This window comes from Leuciscus leuciscus (assembly GCF_965113295.1).
Source record: "Leuciscus leuciscus genome assembly, chromosome: 10".
In the NCBI taxonomy this organism is placed as follows: Eukaryota; Metazoa; Chordata; class Actinopteri; order Cypriniformes; family Leuciscidae; genus Leuciscus; species Leuciscus leuciscus.
In genome coordinates, this window is record NC_138734.1 from 14,267,558 (window position 1) to 14,294,215 (window position 26,658).

Consider the following 26,658-nt stretch of genomic DNA (forward strand, 5'->3'; position numbering starts at 1 on the left):
CGAATCCTTCTCACACATTTATGAGCCATACACCTTTATACACATTTAAGTGTGTACTTTTAAATGATCGGATTCAAACTGAAAACAAATATTCTCTGTTTAAGTAATTTGTATAAAACCAACAGGATGTCCAGTATCTCAAACGCTTGCTAATTACTTTTAATTCGGCCACGCCCACTCGCGCAAAAGAGATTCACATGCAAATCTCCACATGGAACGCGAACGCCCTCGTTACCTCAAACACAAAACACTAAAACACTTCACAAGTCTCTGCTTTTCGTCGAGTTTGGAAGACACGTCTGAGCTTACATTGGATTTACATCAGAAGAAGAAGAACGCGATTTGAAGACAAGAAAGATGTAAGGTAAGAAATTCTTACTTATTAGTTTATGGTATTGTTGCATAAACTTCACATTGCAGTTGAACTGTTGCTAGATATATGGTGAATATTATACTATTTAGACCCGTGTTTACTGTTAAATACTGTTTGTGGATATCTGCTCAAGCATAGATATGTATAACCATAATGTTTAATATTTTGGAGCGCGATGGCGTTTGAATGTATCATATTTTGGAGCGCGCTGTGGATTTGAATGTATCATATTTTGGAGCGCGATTGCGTTTGAAAGGAAAAATGCACCAAACATTAGGCTTTATGTTTTTACTATTATCTCATTTCATATCATCATAACGAATGGAAACATTTGAAGTAACATAAGATAATCAATATATTTTTCTCTAGCATTGTTACTGAAATCTTTTGGAAGATTTATAGGCTGCTTTGTAAAATAAAATTATTTTATGCAGTACTGCACATAGCTTATGCCTACAAGGCACAACAAATATGGTGTTCTTTATATTAGATATTGTTGGAAACATTTGTGTGTGTGTGTGTGTGTATTCTGTGAATTTTAAAAAGCAATTTTAACCAGAAAAATCTAAAATGTATTCCCAAAATCGTGCAGGCCTAGTTTCTCTTGATACCAGTATGTTCACTTTTTTTCTTTCTTTCAGGGACCAGATGCAACTGAGTCCTGCTGACTTCAACATTCACATGAGTCTCTGTACATGAACATGGTAAAGTGAAAATCAAACACCTTGGAAATGGTATTTACAATGTTTTTAGGAATGGCACAAAGGTCTCTGTCTTTGGATCATTGTTTTCAATGTGCTCTTTTGTCATTTGTTGTGTATTTTTGGATTATGTTGTGTTGTAAATAAATCCAAACAATCTAAAAGCCATTCTTTTTTAAATCTCCTCATTCTTTGTGCAAGGTTGCTCTGAATGACAGGGCCTGATCGCTCCTAATAGGGCAGTTAGGGGAGTGTCTTTGTCTTTCTCAGGTGTTAAAAGCTTACATATTCATGAGATGATCACGCCTCTTCGAATATGGCTTTGTCACACAAAACACGTCTTAGAAATTTTAAATCAATATATTGTCTTATCTGAATGAGCAGTCAGGGTGATTTTCACATAGTTTTGGAGCAAATATTCTAGGCTACGTCATACAATTTTCAAAAGTCTTGTGAAGAAATAATCAGTATGGGTTTCATGGCCTTATTTCAGTGAGAATTTTTTTTTTGTATTTTCACAAACCACGCATAAATGTCATTATCTCAAAACTACAAACTTTTGCATACATGCTGCTGATATATTATTGTAGCAGAGTTTGTGCTGAATACAGTGTAATTAGACTTTAGCCATGAAAATGTCACTAGTAAAAGAAAAAACACAAATGTCAGAGCATGTCAGAACACCTCCAGGCCCAGAAAACAGCTCAGACCTCAGAGGGTTAATGTAAGATACAGGCACACTGGGTTCCCGCTTGTTCTGTAAACATTTGGATCATAGCGGGGACCCGAAATATATCACTGAGAGCTGGTATCAGTTGTTTTTGGTTACCTCGAGCAGATGGGGGAGGGTGTGGGCCTGGCATTGTGGCAGAGGCCGAGGAGCTCTCACAGGAGGAGGGGGAGGGTGAGCCGGGCCTGCAGGCTTTGGTGGTTGTGGGGCCTGACGTTTTTGGTTGATATCTGGGGGCTTGCAGCAAAAGAGTGGGATAGTTTAGTTCCAGCATACACCAGTTCTTCCATTTTCTCTGAGAAGCACAGAAGTGGAGATGCTGGAGAGACGGATAACGTGTCCGGTGAGAGGGGCTGTTTCTCTGGTGTTATCGGAGGCTGTAATATGCTGTCCTGGCTTCCCTGGCTGTTTTCTAGGAAGTCGCCCTTAAGTGCTGAATCTTGGAGCAGTTCTAATATGTCACAGTCTGTCTGTGGTGAGCTCTGTAGGCAGGGCTCTACTGAGATTGTGTCTGTGAGCAGAGGTTGTTGTGGCTGCATGGTGTGTTATCATTGTCCTTGTGTGATTTGTCAACCGCATGTCCATTCAGGTGCTGAAGTGAAGTCCTGTGGTCATTCATACTGTGTCCAGGTGTGTGTGTGCCATTCAGGTTGAGTGGATTGGCACACACTGCAGAAGGATGATGGAGGGAGAAGTAGATATTGTCCTTTAGCACTCTTGAACCAAATTTGTTTGGGTGGTGGCCATCCTGTTGAAACAGTTGTCTCTGACTCCAGAAAAGATTGAAGTTGTCAATGAAATTCACTACGTTTATATTGCAGGTTTTTTGCAGCCATGTATTAAGCCCAAGCAACCATGAAAACCTGTTTGTTTCTCTTGCTGGGAGTGGTCCACTGATGAATGTTTTAACTTTCAGTTTTTTAAGTGTTTCAAAAAGTTAATTGAAATCCTTCTTAAGGAGTTCTGACTGCTCTTTATGAATATCATTCTTCCCCACATGAATGATAAGTCGATTTGCAGTCTTATGTTTCAACAGAATGTTCTGAAGTTCGCTGTTTACATCAGAAGTTGTTGCTTGTGGAAGGCAGCACATAGTTGTATCCCTGCTGCTAATGTTTCTGATTATGGAGTCCCCCACTATCAGAGTCATGTGCTCAGCTGGGCTCTGAGCTGAGTGCCGCTGTCTGCTCGACCTTGAGCGCCAGTTAGCATCAGTGTTAGCTACTGGCTGATTCGATCTTTGTTTGATCACATTCATCACGTTTGGGGATTCCTCATCTACATTCACTAATACTTCAAATCTGTTCTCAAGGTGTATAGGCGGTGGTAGGAAACCAGTGTTTGCAATCCTTGTCAGAGCCATATCTGGGGTAGAGGATGCTACTGCGGCAATATGTGATGCTCGTGACAATCTGATGTCTCGAGTGCCTTTGGGTCTCGCTCCCTGTTTGTGCCATTGATTTGTATATCGATCAGTTACGGCTCATTTCTCTACACTCTGGCCTGTCAAGGAGCACTAGATTCATGGGACTCACCGGCTGTATTCTGAGGGCAACAATGACGTCATTAGATAATTTTAAGCCACTAAACTTCTGGAAAGTTTTCAGTCCAATGATCCAGTAAGCGAATGCATTTAAAAAATCAGTCCAAAACAGTGCTGATGTAAAGAAAACGTCTTTGGGTTATGTATATAACCTGGTTACCTGAGAATGGGAACGAGATGCAACGTCATGGTGTTGATGCAGTGTCTGAGTCATGTTTAGTACACGGAAAGCTTGTCTATGAAAATACATTACATGTGGCCCGCCACACATAATTGACAAATTATGAGGTTTCACAGTGTCAACACGAGGTGACAGCACAAAAAGGTGACAGTCTTAAAGCACAAAACCATGAGTGAAAAAAAAATGTGATAACTGATAAGCGCAGCCATTTATGCTGCTTATGAGAAACATTAAAGGAGCATTTCACTGGTGGGAACATTAATCTTTATTGAAAGTGGGCCATGTAGTCGAAATGTAACATACATTTTGAATCTGGTGCCTTCTTGACCGAGGAAAGACAGAAAGTAACTTTAGGGCGCATTTGTATGGAAGACAACAACTCCCACAATGCACCACATTGCACCGCAAGCCACTCCCACTAATTTTCACAACACAAACATCAGTGTCCTCGTCTGATTCAGAGATTTCGTCCAGGAGAAATTGGCATCGTTGAAATTCTTTGCAGCAGACGGACTCTATCTCTGTGTCTGTAGGCGCAAAGTGAGAGCACAGGCACCACCTGTCCGCCCCAGCTCGAGCCAGTCTGGGCTCCTCGTCCGCGAAAGGCAGGTCTTCTGCCTCGGCTGCAGAAGCCGCAGCAGCCGCCTCCTGTTCCTCCATCAGCCTCAGATAGCCATGAACATCTGATTCGAGCATCAGACTTTCGAAATCCTCTTCTTCCATATCATATTGAGTATCTTCTGCCATTGTCGTAACTTCACATCCGGCTCCACAGCGCATGTTAGCTTAGCTTGAGCTTCCAAACAAGATGACGGATATTGCTTTTAGTTTCTACAAGTGAAGTCCCACCCACTGATCTGTAATAGGTCTGTAGCGTGAGTGGGTCCCACCCCCTGGAAAAATGAGGAACAAGTGTTTGTAGTCTCAACCCCTGTACAAAGATTTGGGACTTCCTGCTTAGAATGACGCAAAATTACGATTTTTACTTCATTATAAGCAGGAACTGCAACACTGAAATCCGTATTTCTCCCATCTCAGGGGAAAATGAGGGAATACTGCATGACCATTCAAAAATATGACTGGGTTTCTAACGATACAAAGCTTAATGCAAATGGGTGAAGTGTCCCTTTAAATGTGCCAAAAGCTTAACGAAGCAGCGGTACTTGTTGAGTTGTTTGAACCGCACCACACATGGACCATATTTAGCACAATTTAGGCAGCACAAGCTCAGAACAGATGTGTTTACTCGCTGAGCAGTCTCGATCACACAACCACTAAACAGTGCAGTGAGATCCAGTTTGAAGAGGAATTAATTTTACACTTTAGTTTAGCAAGGGAGGCAACTATCTTGGTGTCCTGAAGCAGATCACTGGCAGGAAGCAAGCGAGATGATATATATTTTTTTTTACGAGCAGAGATGGAAGTCAAAAGAACATCAAAAGAAATTCAATAGATGACGAAATATCAGGAGTCAATGAGCACCCTGGTGAAACAAAATAATGCTAAGTATACTTGCAGCCAGACTAATTATCAGTAAACTTCAAGTGTGTTAATGATTAGTTTACTTGTAGTGTGCTATTTTGAAACAACTATTTTTTTACTAAGTATATTTTAGTAGTAATTAAATTGTAGTAAAACATAACTTTAAGTGTATTTAGTGTACTTTTGTGTACTAAATTGGAACAACTTTAAGTATACTGTGACAGCATGAGAGGTTCAGGATCTTTAGTTTGTGCAAGTTCCCAGTAAACACCACTTCAACAGTCTCTTCAGTATGTAGGTGTGTTCAATAATTAAACAAAAAGGTTTACAACTTAAATCTCTTCAGCTCAAAAGTAACTTAATCTTCTTTGTTTCACAGAGGTACGTGTCCTTTCCCCAGCCACACACACAAATCAACAGTTTCTCACACCCACTATTAGAGCCTGCTTCTGGTCTCATTAGCTGCAGCTGTACTCTCAGGCAGCCTGGGTTTTGTAGTCCTTTACAGACGGCCATCTCGCTCCAGCCATCTGAGGGCAATCTATCTGCCCTCTAGAACACGCCCTCTCATGATGCCACATACCCCCCTCCTCTGCTCTGAGGCTCTTGGTTGGCAGGCCATTGTGAGGAGGACATCCTTGCGAGAGAGGGCATCAGCATTTCCATGGCATCATCCAGGCCTGTGGACAACAGAGAAGTTGAAGGCTTGCAGACTTAAAAAACATCTAGTTATTCTGCCATTGCTCTCCTTATTCCGGGCCATCCATTGCAGTGGTGCATGGTCTGTCATTAATACAAATTTCCTCCCCAATAGGTAGTACTTGAGTGCCTCTAGTGCCCATATAATTGCCAGGCACTCTTTCTCAATTGTGGCATAATTTTTCTCGTGCTTTGCCAGTTTCCTAATGATGTAGAGCACAGGATGTTCCTCGCCTTTATGTGTTTGAGAAAGGACTGCTCCTAGACCCACCTCAAAGGCATCAGTCTGCACCAGGAATTATTTTGTGAAGTCTGGAGATTTCAAAATCGGTCTGGAACACAACATCCTCTTTAACTGGGAGAAGGCCTCCTCTGCCTCTTTGCTCCACCTTACCATTCTGGAGTGTCTGTTAGTGGTTAGCTCTGTGATGGGTGCAACCAGACTTGAAAAGTTGGGCACAAATCTCCTATAATAATTGGCTAGGCCAAGGAAGGACTTTACCTGTCTTTTGGTTTGTGGCCTAAGCCAGTTCTGAATGGCCCCAACTTTGGCTTCTTGAGGTTGTACTACACCCCCTGCCTATTGTATAGCCCAGATACTCAGTTTCGCCGTAGGCAATTAAAAATGTTTGGGGTTTGCAGTCAAGCCCGCCTCTCTGAGGGAATCCAGTACCTTCTGCACCATTCCAAGATGGCTTTCCCAGTCTGAGCTGTGGATTACCACATCATCTAAATAAGCAGCAGCATACTGCTGGTGGGGTTGAAGAACACGGTTCATGAGCCTTTGGAAAGTGGCTGGAGCCCCATGAAGGCCAAAGGGTAAACGAGTATAATGGTATAGCCCTTCTGGTGTTGCAAAAGCAGTCTTCTACTTGCCCGCATTCTCCACCATATGTGACAGCATGAGAGGTTCAGGATCTTTAGTTTGTGCAAGTTCCCAGTAAACACCACTTCAACAGTTTCCTCAGTATGTAGGTGTGTTTAATAATGAAACAAAAAGGTTTACAACTTAAATCTCTTCAGCTCAAAAGTAACTTAATCTTCTTTGTTTCACAGAGGTACGTGTCCTTTCCCCAGCCACACACACAAATCAACAGTTTCTCACACCCACTATCAGAGCCTGCTGCTGGTCTCATTAGCTGCAGCTGTACTCTCAGCCAGCCTGGGTTTTGTAGTCCTTAACAGACGGCCATCTTGCTCCAGCCATCTGAGGGCAATGTATCTGCCCTCTAGAACACGCCCTCTCATGATGCCACAATACATAGTATACTTTAAGTATATGCCTGTGTAGGGACTAATTACATGCTTGATTAGTGATATTAAAGTGTACTTTATTTGTGTTACAAGTACTTTATTCATTATGAGTGTCTTCAAAACATACAAGCAATATACCGAGGTGAAAAGTTAGGTGATACTGTAACTCTAAGTATAGTATATTTAAATTGTACTATGCTAAGTGGGTATTAAATGTATTATTCTGTATGTATTAATATATTAAATGGTGTTAAAATGGAACCACTTCAAGTACATTTAGTGCATTTAAAGGAACACTCCACCGTTTTTTCATATTAAACTATGTTATTCCCTTAACCCCTTAGCTGTCACCCCCCTTTTTGAAAATGTACATTAAAATGCACTATTCAAGCTTAAATGGTTGTAATTCAAGAATGCTTTGGAGTATAGACCTAAGTTTGGTCTTGTTTTAAAGGGGAAAAATAGCAGATTATTGCTGAAGTGAAAGCACTTCAAAAAATTTAAGTATGACAAAGTTATGGAAGTTTAAATTTACATTAAATCAAATATAATTTATTTTATATTTTTATTTTATATAAAATATATATTTTACAAAATATGTTTTACAAAAAAATTACTATAAAATGAAAGCCATATATCTAACCAAGTTGTGTTCCAAATTTAAAGTTGATATCACAAAAATTGAAGTTCCCATGAGATTTTGTTTAGGCGTATTACCAAAAATAGCCACCGGGCGTCATTGAATTCCATTGAATTTAACTGTATGCATTCTAACATAACAAATTAATAAATTTCTGTCCAAATATCACTTCTGTCACAAAATATGGAACCTTGAGACTCAGACCTTTCTGACAATATGTGTTTTGTCAAGATTAGAAAATATTTTTATCATAAATTATGAAACATAATGATGCCCAAAAGGGGAGGAGCCTGATAAAATAATTTAGAGTACCGTTTCTATGGTAACACAATGTCCAATTTCAAAACAGTTTTCACAGGATGAATTCTGAGATCGTAAGCTTTCAAATGATACCTAATTTATGATAACTACTAAAATATGTAATGTAATAAAAAAAGGCGATAAAAAAATATAATATCATAATTTAGAGGATAATATACATGTCATACTTTTTAGAAGATAATATTATTTTATATTTTTTTATTGACAAATACTAGATTAAATGTTTTATTATGAACTTTTAGCATGAAAACCAAAGTTTCAATTATTAAAAGTGTGTGCGTCGACTTTTTGTGACAAACGCCAGAACTCCTGTTATGATGTCGATTTTTTGAGGTGCACTCTTGTCATAAATTCATCTATTACTGTTCCTGCATAAATTGTAACAAAAAACAGTGCTGAAATATCTATTAAGGAGTCTTAGACCTTTCCAACAATATATAGTTTGTCATGATTAAATTAGGATTTAATTGTAATATAGTGACGTAAACGTAGGCGTCCCGTATACGGGACGGTAAGACGAGTTGACAGTGCCGGCCCGAGCCTTTTGGGGGCCCTAAGCAGAATTTGATTTGGGGGCCCCCTCCCACCACGCAGAGTCACCTGTGCTTGACGATTATTGACACAATGTCACGCTATAATGTTACATTATAAATTAATACATTGAGGTTATGTATTAATACAAAATAAATACTTAATAAAAAATAGATACTTAAAAAAGTTTAAACTTTTTCTTTACTCTTTTACTAACTCTTGGAAACTTCTGAAAACAAACTGTCACAAAACATATAAAAAAAAATATTTGCAAAAAATCCTCCAACGTTTTGCAACACTTTGCAGTTTGAATGATGTCTTGTATGAACATGACGGAGTATGTTTTTATGTTTCCACTGTTCGATCGCGCCCGCGACTCACACACACACACACACACACACACACACACACACACAAACACACACAACATATTCCAGCTTTGTAATCTTCCACTGTGATGTTTCCAAGCACATTTTTGCGCGTGTGAAGAGGATGATTTTTTCCGTCGATATTGGAACGTGAGTGAAGTACAAAGCCTATGATAAAGAATAGTTTACCATCCAAATCCATCGCGAATATTGAAACATTTTGATTCTAATGAGAGAGATACGTGAGGCCAACGCCGCTTACTTTCACTTTCGCTTTAAATTATTTCGTTTTGGCTTGTTTATAGTTATTTTTTTTATTCTTGTTCTGTTCTGAATATCATTACATTTAAAGGATAAATCATTGATCAAATCAAATTTTTGTGACATGGCTTAACATTACCGTGACTTTGCGCACAAATTGTCTATGCACGCGAGGTTATGCGCATGACTCAAACACTGGCAGACACAGCAGCAGTTGTAGGCAGGTATAAAAAAAATTTTTTTTTTAATTTAAAAAAATCGATTGGGGGCCCCCTGGTGGCGAGGGGGCCCCAAGCAGCCGCTTAGTTCGCTTATGCCTCGGGCCGGCCCTGCGAGTTGATACATACCTCTCTCGTCTCAGTGCGTGCACTCAATCGCTCTGCCGCGCGGCGACACTTTGATAGCACTTAGCTTAGCCCAGTTCATTCATTAGGATTCAAACAGAGATGAAGTTAGAAGCGATCAAACACCTCCACGTTTTCCCTATTTAAATACAGTTACACGAGTAGTTACACGACCAAGTATGGTGACACAAAATAAAACGTGGCACTTTTCTAAGCGGGTAAAAATGATAGCTATAATGGATGGCGGAATAGCACTTGGGAGCACTTCGATCGGGACTCGGGATTTTTCAGGAGTGATGATATTACTGCGCCGAGTCGAAGTGCTCCCAAGTGCTATTCCACCATACATTATAGTTATCCTTTTTACCCGCTTAGAAAAGCGCCACGTTTTATTTTGTGGCTGCTGAAAATTCAGCTTTTGCATCACAGTAATGTTAATACATATTAAAACAGAAAATAGCTATTTAAAATAGTCTGCCACAATAATTTAATGTCTTTGAATGATCATCATTTGAGGAATTTTCTCAGCAAAAAATTTATTTATGCAATTAATTTATCAAAATATCATATAAATAATTTGAAAATCGATTAAAAGTTGTAATTGATTTACAGCCCTAGTTTAAATACATTCATACATTTTATTTGAGATGGTTAAATGAGACTTGGAGACTAGTTCATCCCCTGAGGACACAATAAATTCCCAGCAACCCCCACACTCTGTGAGTATGTACAAATGTTTGACACTGTGATCCTTTCAATGGTGAACATCTACCTGGTGGTCCATCCCACTGCGTGAGCTTGCTACACTTCTCTCTTTTAACAGAAAATCTTGGAGAGATGAACTTCATCTCCGACAGCCATATTGAGCCAATGCAAAGGAAAGATATACATGTATGTCTGGAAATGGAGAGAAATTGGGGTTACAGAGACCTGCAGACAGAAATGTATCCAATGTGATCACTGTAGTTATCTTCATGTGTAAGTGTGATATGTATGTGTTTGTCTGTATGGGAAAAGTGGTTTAGAAACTTTTTTGGTTATGAAAATAGAGATCTTTGTGTAAATTATTTTGCTCTGTATTTTTTTGTGGAGAAAGGGAGTTAGACTCAGTTTGGATTGAAGGATGGATTGAACAAAAACATCACCTTGTGTAAGAAGATTTATTTATTTATTTATTTATTTATTTAAAATTGTTAAACTTGCTGTACCCATGGAGAGAATATAATCAAAAACAAAATGGATTACTTGGAATTGTGTAATAATCACACTTGGAAAAAAATTATAATTTAAACATTTAAAAAATCTGTATTTTATGTCCATTTATATATTTATTTATTTTGTAAGTAGTCATGCAAAAACCAGGGTTTTAAAATTAACTTTTTCACTCACCGGCCAATTTGGCTACTACATTTTTTACGTTATCCGGCCATTCAGAACTTCTACTAGCCAAAAAAAGAAGAAAAAAATATCAATATACCAGATTAACTACGCCACATCTTGATAGGGCTGGACCCGAATATTCGAATATTCGTTCGGTGGGTTTGTATTCGATTTGACATTCGAATATTCTTTTTTTTTTTTTTTTTTTTCACACCTGGGATCCCCCGCGAAACGGTTCTCATTCGCGCTTGAATCACCACGCATCCAGTGTGTCACCGGCCTAACGGTGCGTGTCCACTGGCACGGTGCGAGCGGAGCGGAGCGAGCGTTTTCAATTCATTCCTATGGAAGTCGAGCTTCACGCTCGCGCAGTGCATTTTGGGATTGACAGCGGACCAGAGAAAGCGTTGAGAGCGACCGAGAGCGTCAAAAGGTTGGGCAGTTCTCGACTTTATGCAAATATCAAGCGAAAAACGCGGTCGGCATCCAATTGTTGTGAGGTTCGGGATGTGACGTCTGTCTTGAGATTTAAAAAATATGCAAATTGTGCCGGAGTTTATGCTGGATTTAGTGCGGAAATAATTTTGTTTACAAATTAGACGCTTTGCAGTTGTTATATGTACATATTTCATTTTGGATGTGTTTATTGTGATTATATTGGCTGGTTTTATAAAAGTTTACAACTGAAAGGATCTTTGTTTGGTGCATTTGGAAACAAAGTTGGTCTATTTCTAAATGTAATCGCGTGCATCTCTAATAATATACTGTGTGTGTGTTGTAAAAAAACAGAGATTAAACACACTCGCAACAGACACACCCCAAAGCGGAGGCGTTATAGCGTTTCCAGCGGCACTGAGCGGAGTTTTGCCGCTGTAGTGGACACGCACCGCCCTGCCCGCGTGAGGCGCGCCGCTTCCCGCTCGCGCTGTTCTGTAGTTTATTAAAAGTTTATTAATTCTGAATGTGTCGCGTCTCGCATGTCCATCTATATTGCACCAAATGCGACACTGCACTCCCTGTGAAGTCAATTGGATAAACGGTTCTCGAAATAATCAAAATGCAAACGGACATACCGACACATAGGGAATACTGCCTTTATTAGAGAGAAGAATATGTTCAGCCCCCTCTCTCCGAAGCTTCGAATATTCGATGTTCATTACTACCGAAGCTTCGAAGCTCAAAAAATGGTATTCGGACCAGCCCTACATCTTGAAGGTGCTGTATGTATTTTTTCTACTAAAACAAATCCTTTTTTTATTGCCTGTGTATGAAGGGGTTGTAATCTCACATTAAAATGATCCATTTTGCGGGTTTTGCTATTACCTCTGAAAGCAAGTATTCTTATCTTTATGTGAAGGTGCCTGGTCGGATTTACCGCGAAATACAGTGACGTCACCTGTATGCTCGCCCCCGAGCCTCTCGCCTCATCTAGCCTACTGACTTTTCACTCAACAGCGACGACACTGAAACTTATGACATGGACTTATGACTTATGCAACTTATGACATGTCTGATAACACTAAGAAACGACCTGCTCCCAGCACAACACGTCACAGACTCCAACACAAACTCCACATATTGATAAAAAACTGAAAACTGAAAACTGAAGCTCGAATCGGATGAACTTCGGGTGAAAAAACACGGATCAACATCGGCAGGGCATTTGAATCACGGAGAAACCTTATATACAAACCTAGAATGTATACATTTCCTGAAGAAAATGTGAAGTGGTGCTTGCAGTGGCAAAATTCGGCACGGTTGATAGGGTTCCTTACTTATCATGGTACGAGCATGGAGCATTAGTTCAACGTCAAGCTGATAAAATTAGCCTATTATTGTAACGTTGCAGTGGGAGTTTACCTGAATTTCCAGCATGTTGTGGGATGCTTTCTCCGGTGTGTTGCGTCTCAGTCTGGCCGGTACCCACAGACAGTGCTCGCTCATAAATTCGAGCATGCACGCGCAAGAGCAAGCGCTTGTAAACTTATTGGTTTCAATCTGAAACATCACCGCTAGAGGCCGCTGAAAACTACATACAGCTCCTTTAAATATATATATATATATATATATATATACTGTATATATATATTTTTTTTTTGTTTGGGGGGGGGTGGGGGGGGGGGGGGGGGGGGGATTCCATACATTCATTTCTTATTCAAACAAAATCCTGTCATCCAGCCATTTCCTCCCTTCCGCTTTCATCCTCATCACCAAAAATGTATGGTCTTTGACAGCCTCTACCTTGAAGTTGTTGGTTCCAGTAACAACATTTTTGTTTTGTGTTTTTCCAAACATTGTTTGTTGAGTCAAAGACGAGCCACTCGCGCCCAGCTTGCCACTTGGTATTAGAACTTCTAATTTTCTTTTCTTGGTTTTTTTCACTGGGGTTAGTTACCCCAGGGAAGTATCGCCACATTATAATATTTTTTTTAAATATATTTTTTAATATATCATGATGACTCACGCTAAACTTTGCCTGTGCCAATTTGGCTTACACAAACTTCCCCAGCAAAGTGAAGTAACCCACCAAATTGGCTAGTAATTTGACAGCGTTTCTCCCGCCACAGTTGCTTTTTACCCGCATTTGGCGGGTTTACGGGTGTTCATTTCAAACCCTGGTAATAACCAAATATAATCTACAGTCAATATAAACTTTCTGCTTAGTAATGGGGGTTCTAGGGTTTATAAGTGATAATGTACTGTTGTCAGCAAAAAAAAAAAAAAAAAAAACTTGGACTTTTGTGTTGAAGCTTTCTAGTTTGTATTTTGTTTCTAACTATACTTTCTATCACTCTTCCTGCCTATAGTTTCCTATAGTACTTTATCCCTTACATGAAATATTGTTCATTATATCAATATTTATATATGTATAAATGCTTTCCAATTTAAATATTTATGTATTCGCTTGCTTTACAGTAATTGCAATGATATTATGTTACATTAAAAAAGTGTGTAGGGGGGGGGGGGTGCTTTATTGTCATTAAAATAATATCCTAATACAAAAGAATATTGATGATAAAAAATAAAAATAAATATTTATTCAAACAAATGGTAACACTTTTGTTTAGGGTCCAATTCTCACTATTACCTATAGGTGCTTATAAACATACATATTACTAGGATACTGGCTGTTTATTGGTAATTATAAAGCACATATTTATGCTTTATTCTGCATGACCATATTCTACATCCCTTAATCCTACCCAATACCTACACTTAACAACTACCTTACTAACTATTATTAAGTGGTAATTAGAAGTTCATTGATGCAAAAGTCATAGTTATTAGTTAGCTAATAGTGAGAATTGCACCCTAAACTAAAGTGTGACCAAACATATTTGTTATTTTTTATATTTTGTATATGTTTTTCTCTTTTACCACCCTCTCATGTATGAATGAGATGCATGCCATCTAAATGTGAAGTCATCTGATTTTTCTCTTTACCTCAGTCGAGCGGCTCCCTCAGCCGAGTTCTCAGTTGACCGCACACGTCACCTGATGTCCTTTTTGACGATGCTGGGCCCTAGTCCTGACTGGAACGTTGGTCTGTCATCAGAAGACCTTTGCACCAGAGAATGTGGCTGGGTCCAGAAGGTGGTTCAGGACCTCATCCCATGGGATGCAGGAACAGACAGCGGAGTCACTTATGAGGTGAGCACTCATGGAAAGATATACAACAGGGTCCAAAAGTCTGACACTTTCTATTTTGAAATTTGTCTTATTTACTAGAGAATTTGTCATCACAAATTACTTTATCAGCAAGACAATTTGAGTGAACAGTTGAAGTGAAAGTGACCATGAATTTTAGAATTCCTTAGTATTTGGTACAGGCATGTTCCAATTTTGCTTACTTTATTTAAAAATCACATATTCACATGCACTGCATAAAAAAGGGCATATTTAGCAAATTTCTTTATTCGGGTATTTAAAATGTCCCAAATTCCCTTATTTCAGGTTTGAATGAATAATAATAATTATAATTTTTTAAATAATTCTTAAAACATCTTTTCAGTGTGGCCTCATACCTTTGTTCTACATGGTTTAGATATAAAGTCAATGAAATACTACAGTGAAGTATTTGGATAATAAAGATTGTGACTTATACACATTCTCAAAGTAAACTGCACCAAATGAGTTCTCTTTGTATTAATAGCACAGCAAAATAAAAACATGAAAACATGAAAAATTATGACTTAATAAAAAAAAAGCAATTTGCCAGCTGAAGTGGTCCACTTGAGACCATACAGTCATGACCATAGCTTGATTCTGCCATCTACTGGTGTGTGTCAGTCTGTCTGAACAAAACATCTGCTTGAACTGACATCATTCCCATGGATAATGATCAAATGTTTGTTTTTGTTTAATTTACATATTGAGAGCTTACTATTTTTACTTGTGGAGTGGTTGGGTGGTTAAAGGAATATTCCTGATTAAATATAAAATAATCTCTATGAACAGGATATTTAACATGCTCCCATTAACCTTACACAATTCTTTTCTTTTCTTTTCTTTTCTTTTCTTTTCTTTTCTTTTCTTTTCTTTTCTTTTCTTTTCTTTTCTTTTCTTTTCTTTTCTTTTCAACCAACTTGTCTCAGATGCTGTTGATAAAGCTCATGTTGTATTAAACCGGGAAAATTCCTTTAAATGAATCCGCTCTTAACACAACCTTGGATTCCTCACTTGAATTTTCCCCCTATCATTGGGGAGTGGGTCTGTGTATATAATTTATATTGCTCCCCTGGTTGAGCCTGTTATATTCAACCTCTCTCAGCGACCTTGCTGCTGTTGACTGTGGAGATAATCTCTCTTTTCGAAGCCTAAAGGCTTGGTGGTCTCTTTGTTGTGTGAGTTGATTTTAAACTGTAAAAATATGGAATAACCATATATAATGACAATCCCTTTGGATGTTTAATTATTTTTGTTTTATCTTGATTTGTATTGCATATACAATGCCTGCTACAGACTGTGATTTCGGCAATCCTATAAGATCATTAAAAACTAAAATTCTGTCATTTACAATCCTGGCAATCTTATAAGATCATTAAAAATCACACTGTACAACATGGTTCTAATAAACTTGGGTATCACATGTATGTAGACTGTATGATGATGACACACTATTGAATCGTAGGCTAGGACGCAAGTTAGTATAGAAGAATAAAACATCATCAGCATGCGCTATTGGTAAACAAATAGAGCAAGATGAATCATATTTTGGCAATTGTGTTTTTATGTGGGCTGAAAAGAAAAGGAGGAAGTGAAAGAGGAGATTATGGACACGGTCAGGGCTAGAGAAAACAGGCCAACTTGGCATGTTAATTTTGTAAGTTTTGGTGTCATATCGTGTTCATCAATACACCATTTCATGTTTAATTTTTATTGGCCCGTCAGTAGACATAGGTCATAGCAGCAAACACAATGTGAGATGATCATGCAAAATTTCTGACACTGTCATAAAATTAACTGCAGGCTACCTTTGTTCGCAAGACCGTGACAACGGCCATCTTTGAACATCTCTCACTGTATGACCAATGTTTAGTAGCCACGACCACAGAAATCGCCACGATTGGTCATCTTTTTTTCTGGGACAGGCCAAAATCATACAATTTGTAGCATGCATTAAAGAAACAATACACATAAAATAAGTCCTTGTTCTTTTTGGTCGTTCAGAAATGATGGCAGTAGGATCCAATTGCAGTAAGAAAGTCTTTATTGACAAACATAACCAAAGTAAATCCAAAGAATGAACAAAAGCCGAAACAGTAGAGAGGAGTGCCCTCTTGAGGAGATCAAGGGCACTCCAACTGGTGGATGTTACAGTCCACAATAGAGTGCGGATTGGGGCGCATTGTTCTTTCCGAGCCCGGCAGAAACTGCTCCGTACTGCTCCAACAGAGCAGTAACCGAACCCGACCCGAGCCAGACAGGCATTAAGATATTTATGTCCAAGTCCGACCCGAGCCCGACACAGTTAAAATCTCATTTTTTTTCTCATACTAATGACACCATATACGTTTGTTTGTGTGGGAAGCCCACTTTTATTAACCCTTTGACACGTACGATCACACCGGTGTGATCAGTCTTGGCTGGTCCCTGGAGCGTACGATCACACCGGTGATTAGAACCAGGGCCGGCGCTCCGCACACGCACATCACGCACTGCGCGTAGGGCACCAAGTGCTTGGGGGGGCACCAAAAAATCTGGGTCGTGAAAAATCATCACAATAGGGTACTAGTATAAATAACAACCAAGCATTTGTGCTTAGGGCACCCAAATGGCTAGCGCCGGCCCTGATTAGAACATTCAGTGAGTGACGTGATCAACTGCTAAATTAAACATTTCTAATTTGCTTTCGCGCTTTGACTGGCACTGAGCCAGAGGACGCGCTCAGCGCTTGTCATTTATCACAACTGTTCAGTGTATTTTAATGTTTATTTTAGGTTTCATACACTTTAAATTACATTACACAATAACAAAAATACTAGTAAAAACTAAATACAGTGTTATTGCACATTAATATCTATAACACCAAGATAACCTTTTAAACAATATGTAATATTATTTTATTCGATTCAAAAACACACATCTTGTAGATAAAACGGCCATTTCACACACACATCTTGTCAATATGCGTGAGCCGTGAACGTGATTTCACCAAGTAGAGTCCTGCACGGGTTCGGGTACCCGCAAATTTTGCTCAAACGGGTGAAAAATATCCAACTGTGTCGGATACGGGTGTGGGTCGGGTTGGACACGGGGGAAACACGGGTCTAAACACGTACAGGTTTAAAACAATCACATGCAAACGTAAAAATATATGCATATTTTTAGGAACACAAAAATATTCCTGTATTTTAAAATCCACATCAGTTTATTTGTGCCCACGCGCCACGCCCTCCCAGGATCTATAACGTTACCTAGGTTACTTTCACTTTTAAAAAAATCCTCATAACCGTGCGCGCGCGATCTGCTTGCAGTCGTCGAGATGGATGCTGAGGAGTTGAAGAAAAGAATAGCTAGTGGAGATTGTAAAGTTGTCGACAATACGTCATCAAAAATCAAGTCCAGTGTGTGGGAGAAATTTGGAGTTATCTGAAGAAAACAATATTGTGAAGGCTTTGCTGCATGCATTTTCGTGTTGGATAGCCGCAAATGTGGAACTTCATCGCCGAGGAAGCACGCAGATAACTGTGGTAACAAACCAAGCAGTTCTATCGAACAGTATTTTTCAAATTTAATACTGTTCAGTATGTGTGGTGTGGTGTGTTTGAACCCAAAATTGTCAGATGTAGGCTAGACGAAATTGCGTGGCAGATATAGTTTTGTAGCCGCGTCTGTTACTCAGTTTTGTGGTAATGTTAGCCATGTTCTTCATGTACCGGCCTTTTGACAGCTTCGGCTGAAGTTGTCCTTGTGTTAATTGTCGTTATAACTTCTGTATGACCTAGCAATAAACATTTTTGTAATTGTGTCTATAATGTGATTGGCTAATCTGATTTTATTTCGGGTGTGGGTCGGGTGTCGGTTCTGTTTTAAGCGGGTCGGGTCGGATGCGGATTTTAATTAGTGCTGTTGACGGATAACTGGTCGGATGCGGTTTGAAGCACTGCTGGCACGGGCGGGTGCGGATTTACAAAATCGGACCCATGCAGGACTCTGTCACCAAGTACCACATGTTCCTGGATCAGCATCGTTGTTGATCCTGGAACAACTTTCCAATCAACCAATCAGATTTGAGGGATAAGTTTACATTTTATGTCAAGTTTAGGCTTAGACCCAGGGTGAGGTGCTTCAACATCAGTGTTATTCACCTGTCATTTCCCTCTGATTTTAGGGAAAAGTTATGGGTAGGGTTAGGTTTAGGGGTAGGGATAGGGTAAGGACTAAATTTTGGGACAGGAATGTTATTCCAGGATCAACAAAATATGTTGATCCAGGAACATTTCTTACTTGGCAAAATCACGGTGACCATGCGTGAGCAGCGCGTATTTTTTTCGGCGTGCATGTTAATCAATGAGTGCATTCACACCGGGAGCAGAAGCAGCGCATGAGCGTCGCGTGAGCAGCAGTGAAGCGGGGGTTACTGTTATATATTTCGGGAGACATGGATTATCTTTTTTTCTCCAAGTATTAAAACCACATTAGGAGTTCCCTTACATATATTTAACGATGTAGTTAACCAGTTTGTAAATATTTTGTAAAAAATAAATAAAAAAAGATTTTAACTGTCATGCATTGCGAGTCTTTTTTTCCCGCTGACAAGTGATGTAGAGCTGACGTCACCGTTACCTCACAATTGCCTTTGTTCTAATTTGAGACACAACTTTAATCAAGTTCACCAGTTTTTAACTTCTTCAGAGAAAATGACAGAAAATGTATATAAAAGAAGACAACTGACAAATGAGGAAATTGTGGACATTTTTTTTTAATTCTGATGAGGAGATTTTTGACAGCGAGGCAGAGAGTGACAGCGATGAAGATCTTCCCCCAAACCTTGAACCCTTGACAACATCGAAGGTGAAGAGACAACACCAGTCCATGATTTACCCATATCAAATGAGGCAGAAGAGGTAAACTCATTGTCATGGAAGGCAACCAACCTTTTTAATCCTCCTGGCCCAGGCAATTTTGACAACCAGTTGAGTGGTGTGCAAAATCCACCAGAATCGCCCAGTGAGGTCAATTGTTTTAAATTGTTCCTCACAGAAGATGTCATCGGAGAAATTGTGGAGGAAACAAACCGCAATGCCTCTGACTTGCAAGAAAGGGAAATTAAAGGAAAATTGGTTAAATGGGTTCCAACAAATATCCCTGAAATGTACACATTTTTAGTGTCAGTTCTCCTAATGGGGGTGATCAAAAAACCATCACTTCGTGATTACTTGAGCACAGACCCCATGCTCTTGACACCATTTTTCAGGTCCTTGTTTTCACAGGACCGCTTCCTTCTGCTCCTCCGCTGTCTTCACTTCTCAAACAATGAGACAGCAGTTTTCAACGACCCGCTGAAAAAAATCAGAAACATATTCACTGCTCTCACCTCCTCCTTTTGTTGCATTTTTGTGCCATACAGGGATCTGTGTGTGGATGAGTCTCTGATGAAGTGGAAAGGCAGGCTGGCATTTCGTCAGTTCATTCCATCTAAACGGCACAGATTTGGGGTCAAGTTTTTTTGTTTTGTGTGATGTGCTAACTGGTTATGTGCAGGACATGATCATTTACTCCGGATCTACAAAAAAGCTAGATCCATGTAGAAAAGCTACATGGTGTTTGACATTGTTAAATTATATTTCCCTATATACAAAACATTTGAGCATGCCAATGGTAAGTGAGGTGTGACCATATACATACATACAATTATTATATTATATATGGTCACACCTCACTTATCATTAGCTTGCTCAAATGTTTTGTATATAGGGAAATATAATTTAACGATGTCATACCATAGCTTTTATATTTCAACATGAGCTTTATCATTCAATAGCTTTTCTTTGCTTTGCTATTGAGAGATATTCATGGGTTTCATCCGGTCCCTTTCCACAGGTGTATAAAATCAAGCACCTAGATTATGAATGCAGACTGCATTGTGCTTGATTAATACACCTGTGGAAAGGGACCTGATGAAACCCATGAATAAAACTCAGTAACAATATTACTGAGTAACAAACAAGAAAAGTTATGTAACGTTAAAGCATTTAACGTCAAATATGTGCTTTGGTATATTCATGTTACGTATAACGTATCAATTCAATTGAACACTGACTTTGCCTGCTGAATGCATGGAACATATTTGCAATGTGCAAAACGTGACAGACAAACAAACAGTAATGACATGTGAACGACCACATTATTGAGCACTGTCCGTTTTATAAGAGAATTTTCATGACATAAAATCTTTATTCATATTTATTGCATGCTAGATGCTTCAGAATAAAATTAAAAAAACTAAAATATACTCACCGATTGTCACGCGGCTGTTGTGGGGGAGATGCAAAGTGCATTGTGTGTGCAAGCGAAATTCAAAGCAGTGGAAAAAAATATATATATAACCATATCAACCATAGTCTGTACACGCTAACAAATTATTTGAGAGGTTTTGAATAAAAAATAAAGTGAAACATTCAAACTAACGTTACTCACCTGCAGACCATCGTGTGCGCCATTGTGACTGCGAAATGTCACGTGGTAAGGTTGATGCGTCTCCATGGAAATTGATAACGGTCGCAGAAAAAAACTCACGCCAGGCTGCCAGTCTGAATATTTTAGAATGTACGTGCGAAAGGGTTAAGCAACTGTAGGAAGGCATTCGGAAATGTCAACAGATGAGCACATCAGCGCACACGGGGCAAAAAGCGCACGTTAACACAGGCGCGCACGAGAATCCCAATCATATAGCCAGTTGAAATTAAATGAACATAGGCCTACCAAAAATGGCCCAAGCTAACAGAATAAAATCCCCAAAATTCACACAAGCGGTTCTGTGGACCTAGGTCTAGGTGGAATTCAAATCAACACAAGTGTCCCCAGCGAAGTAACATTAACGTAACACAAATGCAGCTTATTGAAAGGAAAATCACTCTTAACATTGTCCTCGAAAACTGTATCTAGGCTACTAAACTGCAACATTGGAACTATTTACGTAATCCATCCATCAAAGTTTTGGCTAATCCATGTTCTTATGCAGAAAAAGGATTGCATCAACGGTGGATGGCTTCAAGGCTGTCCTCCTTCTGCTCGATGGTCCTGCCAGCAGCGCTGAAGTTGCGCTCACTGCTACTGCTGCTGGCTGGAATGGTAAGGATGCCGCGGGCAAGGACACTAAGCTTTGGGTAGCTGAGTTGCTGATCTCTCCACCAGCCCAAAACATCTCTGTCGTCCTGCATTGCATGATTTTGAGTCAAGTAGGTTACATCTCGACTTCGTCCGTGGCATTTGCCACAGGTACATTTTCCCACTCCTCAAAGTCAACTGCAGCTTTCTTGGGCGCAGGTCCTTCAGTGGCGGCCTCCTCTGTGCGGAGGTCACTGAGCTGTCTCCGAACCTCCAGGTGAGGGTTGTCTCTCTCTGAAGAGGACAACATTCGGAGCTGGCTATATTTAGGCCAAAGGAAAGTTGCAATGTTTTGGAGTCCTTGGATCTCCACTTTACGCAAAATCTAACTGAGATGCTGGTCGCGGATGATGGCTTGATAGGGGCTGTCAGTCGTCTTTCTGTTGCAGTGTTTGGTACTGGTCCCCTTCAAGTTCACGCTGGGCACCATAAAATGGTTGCAGGAACTCGACAAGAAAGTCAAGGACATCTGGAGATATGGCATCGATCCACCTCTGCACGGTCATCTAGTTTTTCGCGTAGTTCTTAATAAACCAAGCGGACAGAATTTAAGGTCAGATATACCATGCTAAACCTTGTGTCTGCCATTTGGATGACGGTTTTTGACAGCAAAGCTGCCATGCCATCTTTTTGACATATTTGACAAGTGCCTTGGTAGCTTGCAGAGTCTCTGCAACAGTCGGAGCATCTTGGGCCAGTTGTGTGGGGTCCAGGGCGTGTCGCAGCACCATATTATAAAGGTGATCTTGGCAGTAAAGTCTTCGATATGGTCTGAGGGCACTGATGATGTTTGAGCCTTGGTCTGTCACCCACACCACTTTATTCAGCAGACTCATATCCAGGCCATACTCCGTTAGAAGTCTGATGATTTCTCTCCTAATATTCTCCCATGTTTTAGCCTCTTCCAGTGGGAATGCGACTGTTGTCAATACGGTGCTTATCATTTTAAATGTTCGTGTCACGAAATGGCAAGTGATGGTCATGTAGCTTAATTTGTGTTAGTCCTCCGTCCAGATATCCGTTGTCATTCCGATCGAATTCACCTCAGTCAGAATGTAATTTAGCTGCTCAACCAGCTTTATGCTTTTCTCTGTTGCCAGCTCACTACACCATTTTGACACAGTGGTGGGGTCAGGCTGTACGTTAAATTTATTTTAATCACAAAAACGAACCTTTGCATCAAGTGAAACAGTCCCATTGGCTACCTACATAATAAGCTGTTTTAAATGTAAAATGTTCAATGCCTTATCGCGCTGATGTGACCGAGGCCGACCCGAACGCGAACATGATTTCTAAATATCTGTCCGAACCCGGCCGGGTATCCATCCTCTAGTCCATCGGTTCCCAACAGGGGGGTCGCGGCCCACAAGGGGGCCTCAGCGAGCTCTGTGGGGGGTCGCGTCATATTTTGAAAAGTTTTGAGCAATGAGCATTAAATAAAATCATTAACTTTTTTCTGTTAAAAATGTACAAAATTTATATAATGAGCGAGTTCATCATGAATCCATTTTCCAATCTGTGTTTTTGTCTTATCCTGAACCACTATGGTACACCTATAATAAGTGTTTACATTGGGACTATTTAACACTGGTTCGGATCGCTGCCGCTGCGGAGTAGCACAGTACCTGCGTGACTCGTCATAGATGTACACAGAGAGAAGTAGTTCCAGCTACAATGTTCTTCCGAAAGACGCATTATTCTGTTAATAAACGCAAGTTTACTATCGCTCGCTATAGTGCCAAAAGCGTCAAAAATAAAGCCTCACATTGATAAAGCCTCACAAATAACATGCAAGTATTGAGGTCCCAGACAACAGTCATTTAGTAATAGCCTATATATATATATTTTTTTTTTTATTTTTTTTTTTTACCTACACACCAGTATGAATATTTTTGTTATTGCATTTCAAATAGGGCCAATTTATAGGCTACTCCTAAGCCTACGTTTTTAAATTACAAAGGGCCTACTGATGTTTTTGTTATTGTATTTCCAATTATTTATGCATAAATTTATGCATTTAATTATTTGTGCATAAACATCTGGTTATAGTAAACATACCGTTTGTTTGAAAACAACATATTTTGTCATCCTTGCTGCAAGCTTACAAGAGCGATAATATCATTAAATGTGAAGGGGGGCCCTAAAATATTTTCTTGGGGAAAAGGGGGTCTCAGAAAAAAAAAGGTTGGGAACCACTGCTCTAGTCCATAATGACTTACTTGTGTTTTATTATTTTGTGGTAGGCTACATTAAAAATAAATTGAAAAATGTTCGCAAAAAAATATTTATAATTTGATCGATTAAATGACAGAAAATTACCATCCCTTTAATTCTTAACACTGATATTGTTTTTTTCATATGATTTTCATGTGGCATAAATGACTTGAACATTTGACATTTTGGTAAACTGGTTTATTTATTTAATGTTTATTTAGTCTCCCAACAAGCCTGCAGCACCTCAGGAGAAAATTCGTCCCCTCACAAGTTTAGACCATCCACAGAGCCCTTTCTACGACCCAGAGGGTGGCGCAATCACTCCTGTGGCCAGAGTTGTTGTGGAAAGAATTGCCCGCAAGGTGTGTTTCTTTACTTGTCTTTACGTAAAAATTACGTTTCCAAAAGAAAAAGTTCTTAGCTGTTGCATTTTTAGCTTTTATTACTGTGCAAAATATCTCTGCATTCTTCATGTCATAAAAGTCTATAAACTGAGAGCTAAAATAACTCTACAACAACAACAACAGACTATACATATTGATGAAGCCAGCATGTCACAACAGTGCCATGGAAGTATTCAAAGTCATACATACTTTATTGGGCGAGAGTTAGATTACTGTATGGGAATTAGGACAAACACAGGGAAAAGTATAACCTTTGTCATCTTTTTTGTGGTTTTCAATCAGATAGCAATAGTGAATCAATTCCCATCACTGTGTAGAATAATATGATTGAATGAGGGACATCATTTAGAATCTATTTGAAAGTTTGAGTTGTTTTCTGATGTCTGCAGGGTGAGCAGTGCAACATTGTGCCTGATAATGTGGACGACATTGTGGCTGACATTGCCCAGGAGGAAAAAGAAGAAGGTTTGCATATCTTTATCTTTACATCAAAGGCGACCTTGAGAGAGAGAGAGAGAGAGAGAGAGAGAGAGAGAGAGAGAGAGAGAGAGAGAGAGAGAGAGAGAGAGAGAGAGAGAGAGACAGACAGACAGACAGACAGACAGAGAGAGACAGAGAGAGAGAGAGAGACTTTTAACTATTCAATTTCCTAAAATCCTCCAGTCTAATCAAGTGGAAAATTCTTGAGTGGGTACTGTAGGCTTTTTCGCAGCACAGAAAACAGCATCTTCTTGACATGAAACGAGTGTTACCGAAACATTCATAGTTCTTTTATTCAATCTTTTAATGAAATCTCAATTTGTCTCTCATATTTCTTCTAAAATTCCTTTGGAGAAATAACAATAGTAACACGATACAGCTGTTGACATGCAGTATGGCTATCCAGTAGAGCTTCTTGGGGAAAAAAAGCTAAATGTGCCTTTAAATGAAAATACCCTTATCACTTCTATACTTCTATACTTTGAGTAATACTTTTTATATATATATTTATATATATACTGTATATATAATTTATTTATCGAATTATTTATTTATCTATCTATTGGTAGCCTGACATCACTTCAAAACGTTTGCATAATTTTGTAAAACATTTAATTCATATAACTCTTTTGCTGACTGTTTAGAGCTATGGATTTTCTTGTTTCATGTTTCTTTTTCAGCCACCCTCAATTCTAGCACAGATAATTTAGCCAGTAGCTGTCAGGATTTAGTTCTATATCACTTTGGAGGATAGTTTAATTTTAAAACCACAAGAATACTTGTTTCCTTTCCTCCAATTCGACATAAAATGTAAGACCTAAGAGCTGGGAACATACTGTACATTATTCTCTAATCCGTCGGTCTTACATAAAATTATTATCTTTAATAACGTCTCTTACATATGTAAATATATGTAGGTGACATTTATGGGAACACTCTCCAAGTGTGACTTTGCAGTTGAGGGGCTCTTGCATTCAAAATGGTCTCCATAATTTCTGACAAAACACTAGAACTAATCAGAGAGTTCCACCAGAAGAAAATCCACTATGTCTTCCTGCACTCTCATAAGAACCACTGGAAGCAGACTTATCTGTGAGAAAGCATACAAGCAGAGAATCAGACTCACCTCTGCCCTGCTGAATCTTAGACAAATCAGACCTATGGTCTGGATGCATCGAGGATGCAACCGCTATTCTCCAGGCTTTAACCCATGCCTTGAGAGAATATCTGCTCCCATATTTAACCAATCTGAGATATGCACTTTCCTTAGAGACATACACTTTTTTCTGCACCTAAAAAAGAATGCACCAAACTAACCTTCACCTAATGACCATATGATAGTCCTGGATGTCTGGAAGGAAATTGCTCAAAACAAGAAAAAAACATAATTTTCAGGTCATTTATGTGGCACGCAAAGATATCACCCAAAGATATCACCCTCCCAAACTCCTTAGGCTGGGGGACCTTCATAAGCTGCTTTGCCCAAAGGACTGCCATTATTTCCAATGTAACTGATAGCATTTGCTCCTAACACTTACTGTGTGGTGAGGAAACCAACAGGGACAAAGTCCTCAATTGTTAATCCACCACTAAAATGGTTTCATATAAAGCACGTCCACTGGTGAAGCTGCAGCCATGAGAACCATAAGCATGTGAACAGACCTAAAGAAATGTCTTGCCCTGTTCTGAATCAATTCAGACAACGGCAAAATGACAGGCTGTAGACAATCACTCTTGCATCATGCATGAGCTCAGTTCCACCCCTAGGAATACGGTCTGTTGCCTCAGCAACAAAACAGTCTTCTGAAGGTTTATTCTCAGATCTAGCTTCTGTAGGTGATCAAGAACAGGTGAGTTACTGAAGCTGAACAAAACTCTGAAGATAGCATGGACAGAAATATATTTTTCCTAGATGATAG

At 39.3% G+C, this 26,658-nt stretch overlaps 1 protein-coding gene across 1 annotated transcript in view; it reads left to right on the forward strand.

Moving 5' to 3' along the window:
* spon1a (spondin 1a) overlaps positions 1-26,658 on the forward strand; it is a 294,770-nt gene that overhangs the window by 247,614 nt on the left and 20,498 nt on the right. Inside the window, exons 8-10 of the mRNA XM_082182938.1 lie at positions 14,258-14,459; positions 24,077-24,217; positions 24,649-24,724. Coding sequence (XP_082039064.1) covers positions 14,258-14,459; positions 24,077-24,217; positions 24,649-24,724 — 419 coding nt within the window. The remainder of the gene's footprint in view (positions 1-14,257; positions 14,460-24,076; positions 24,218-24,648; positions 24,725-26,658) is intronic.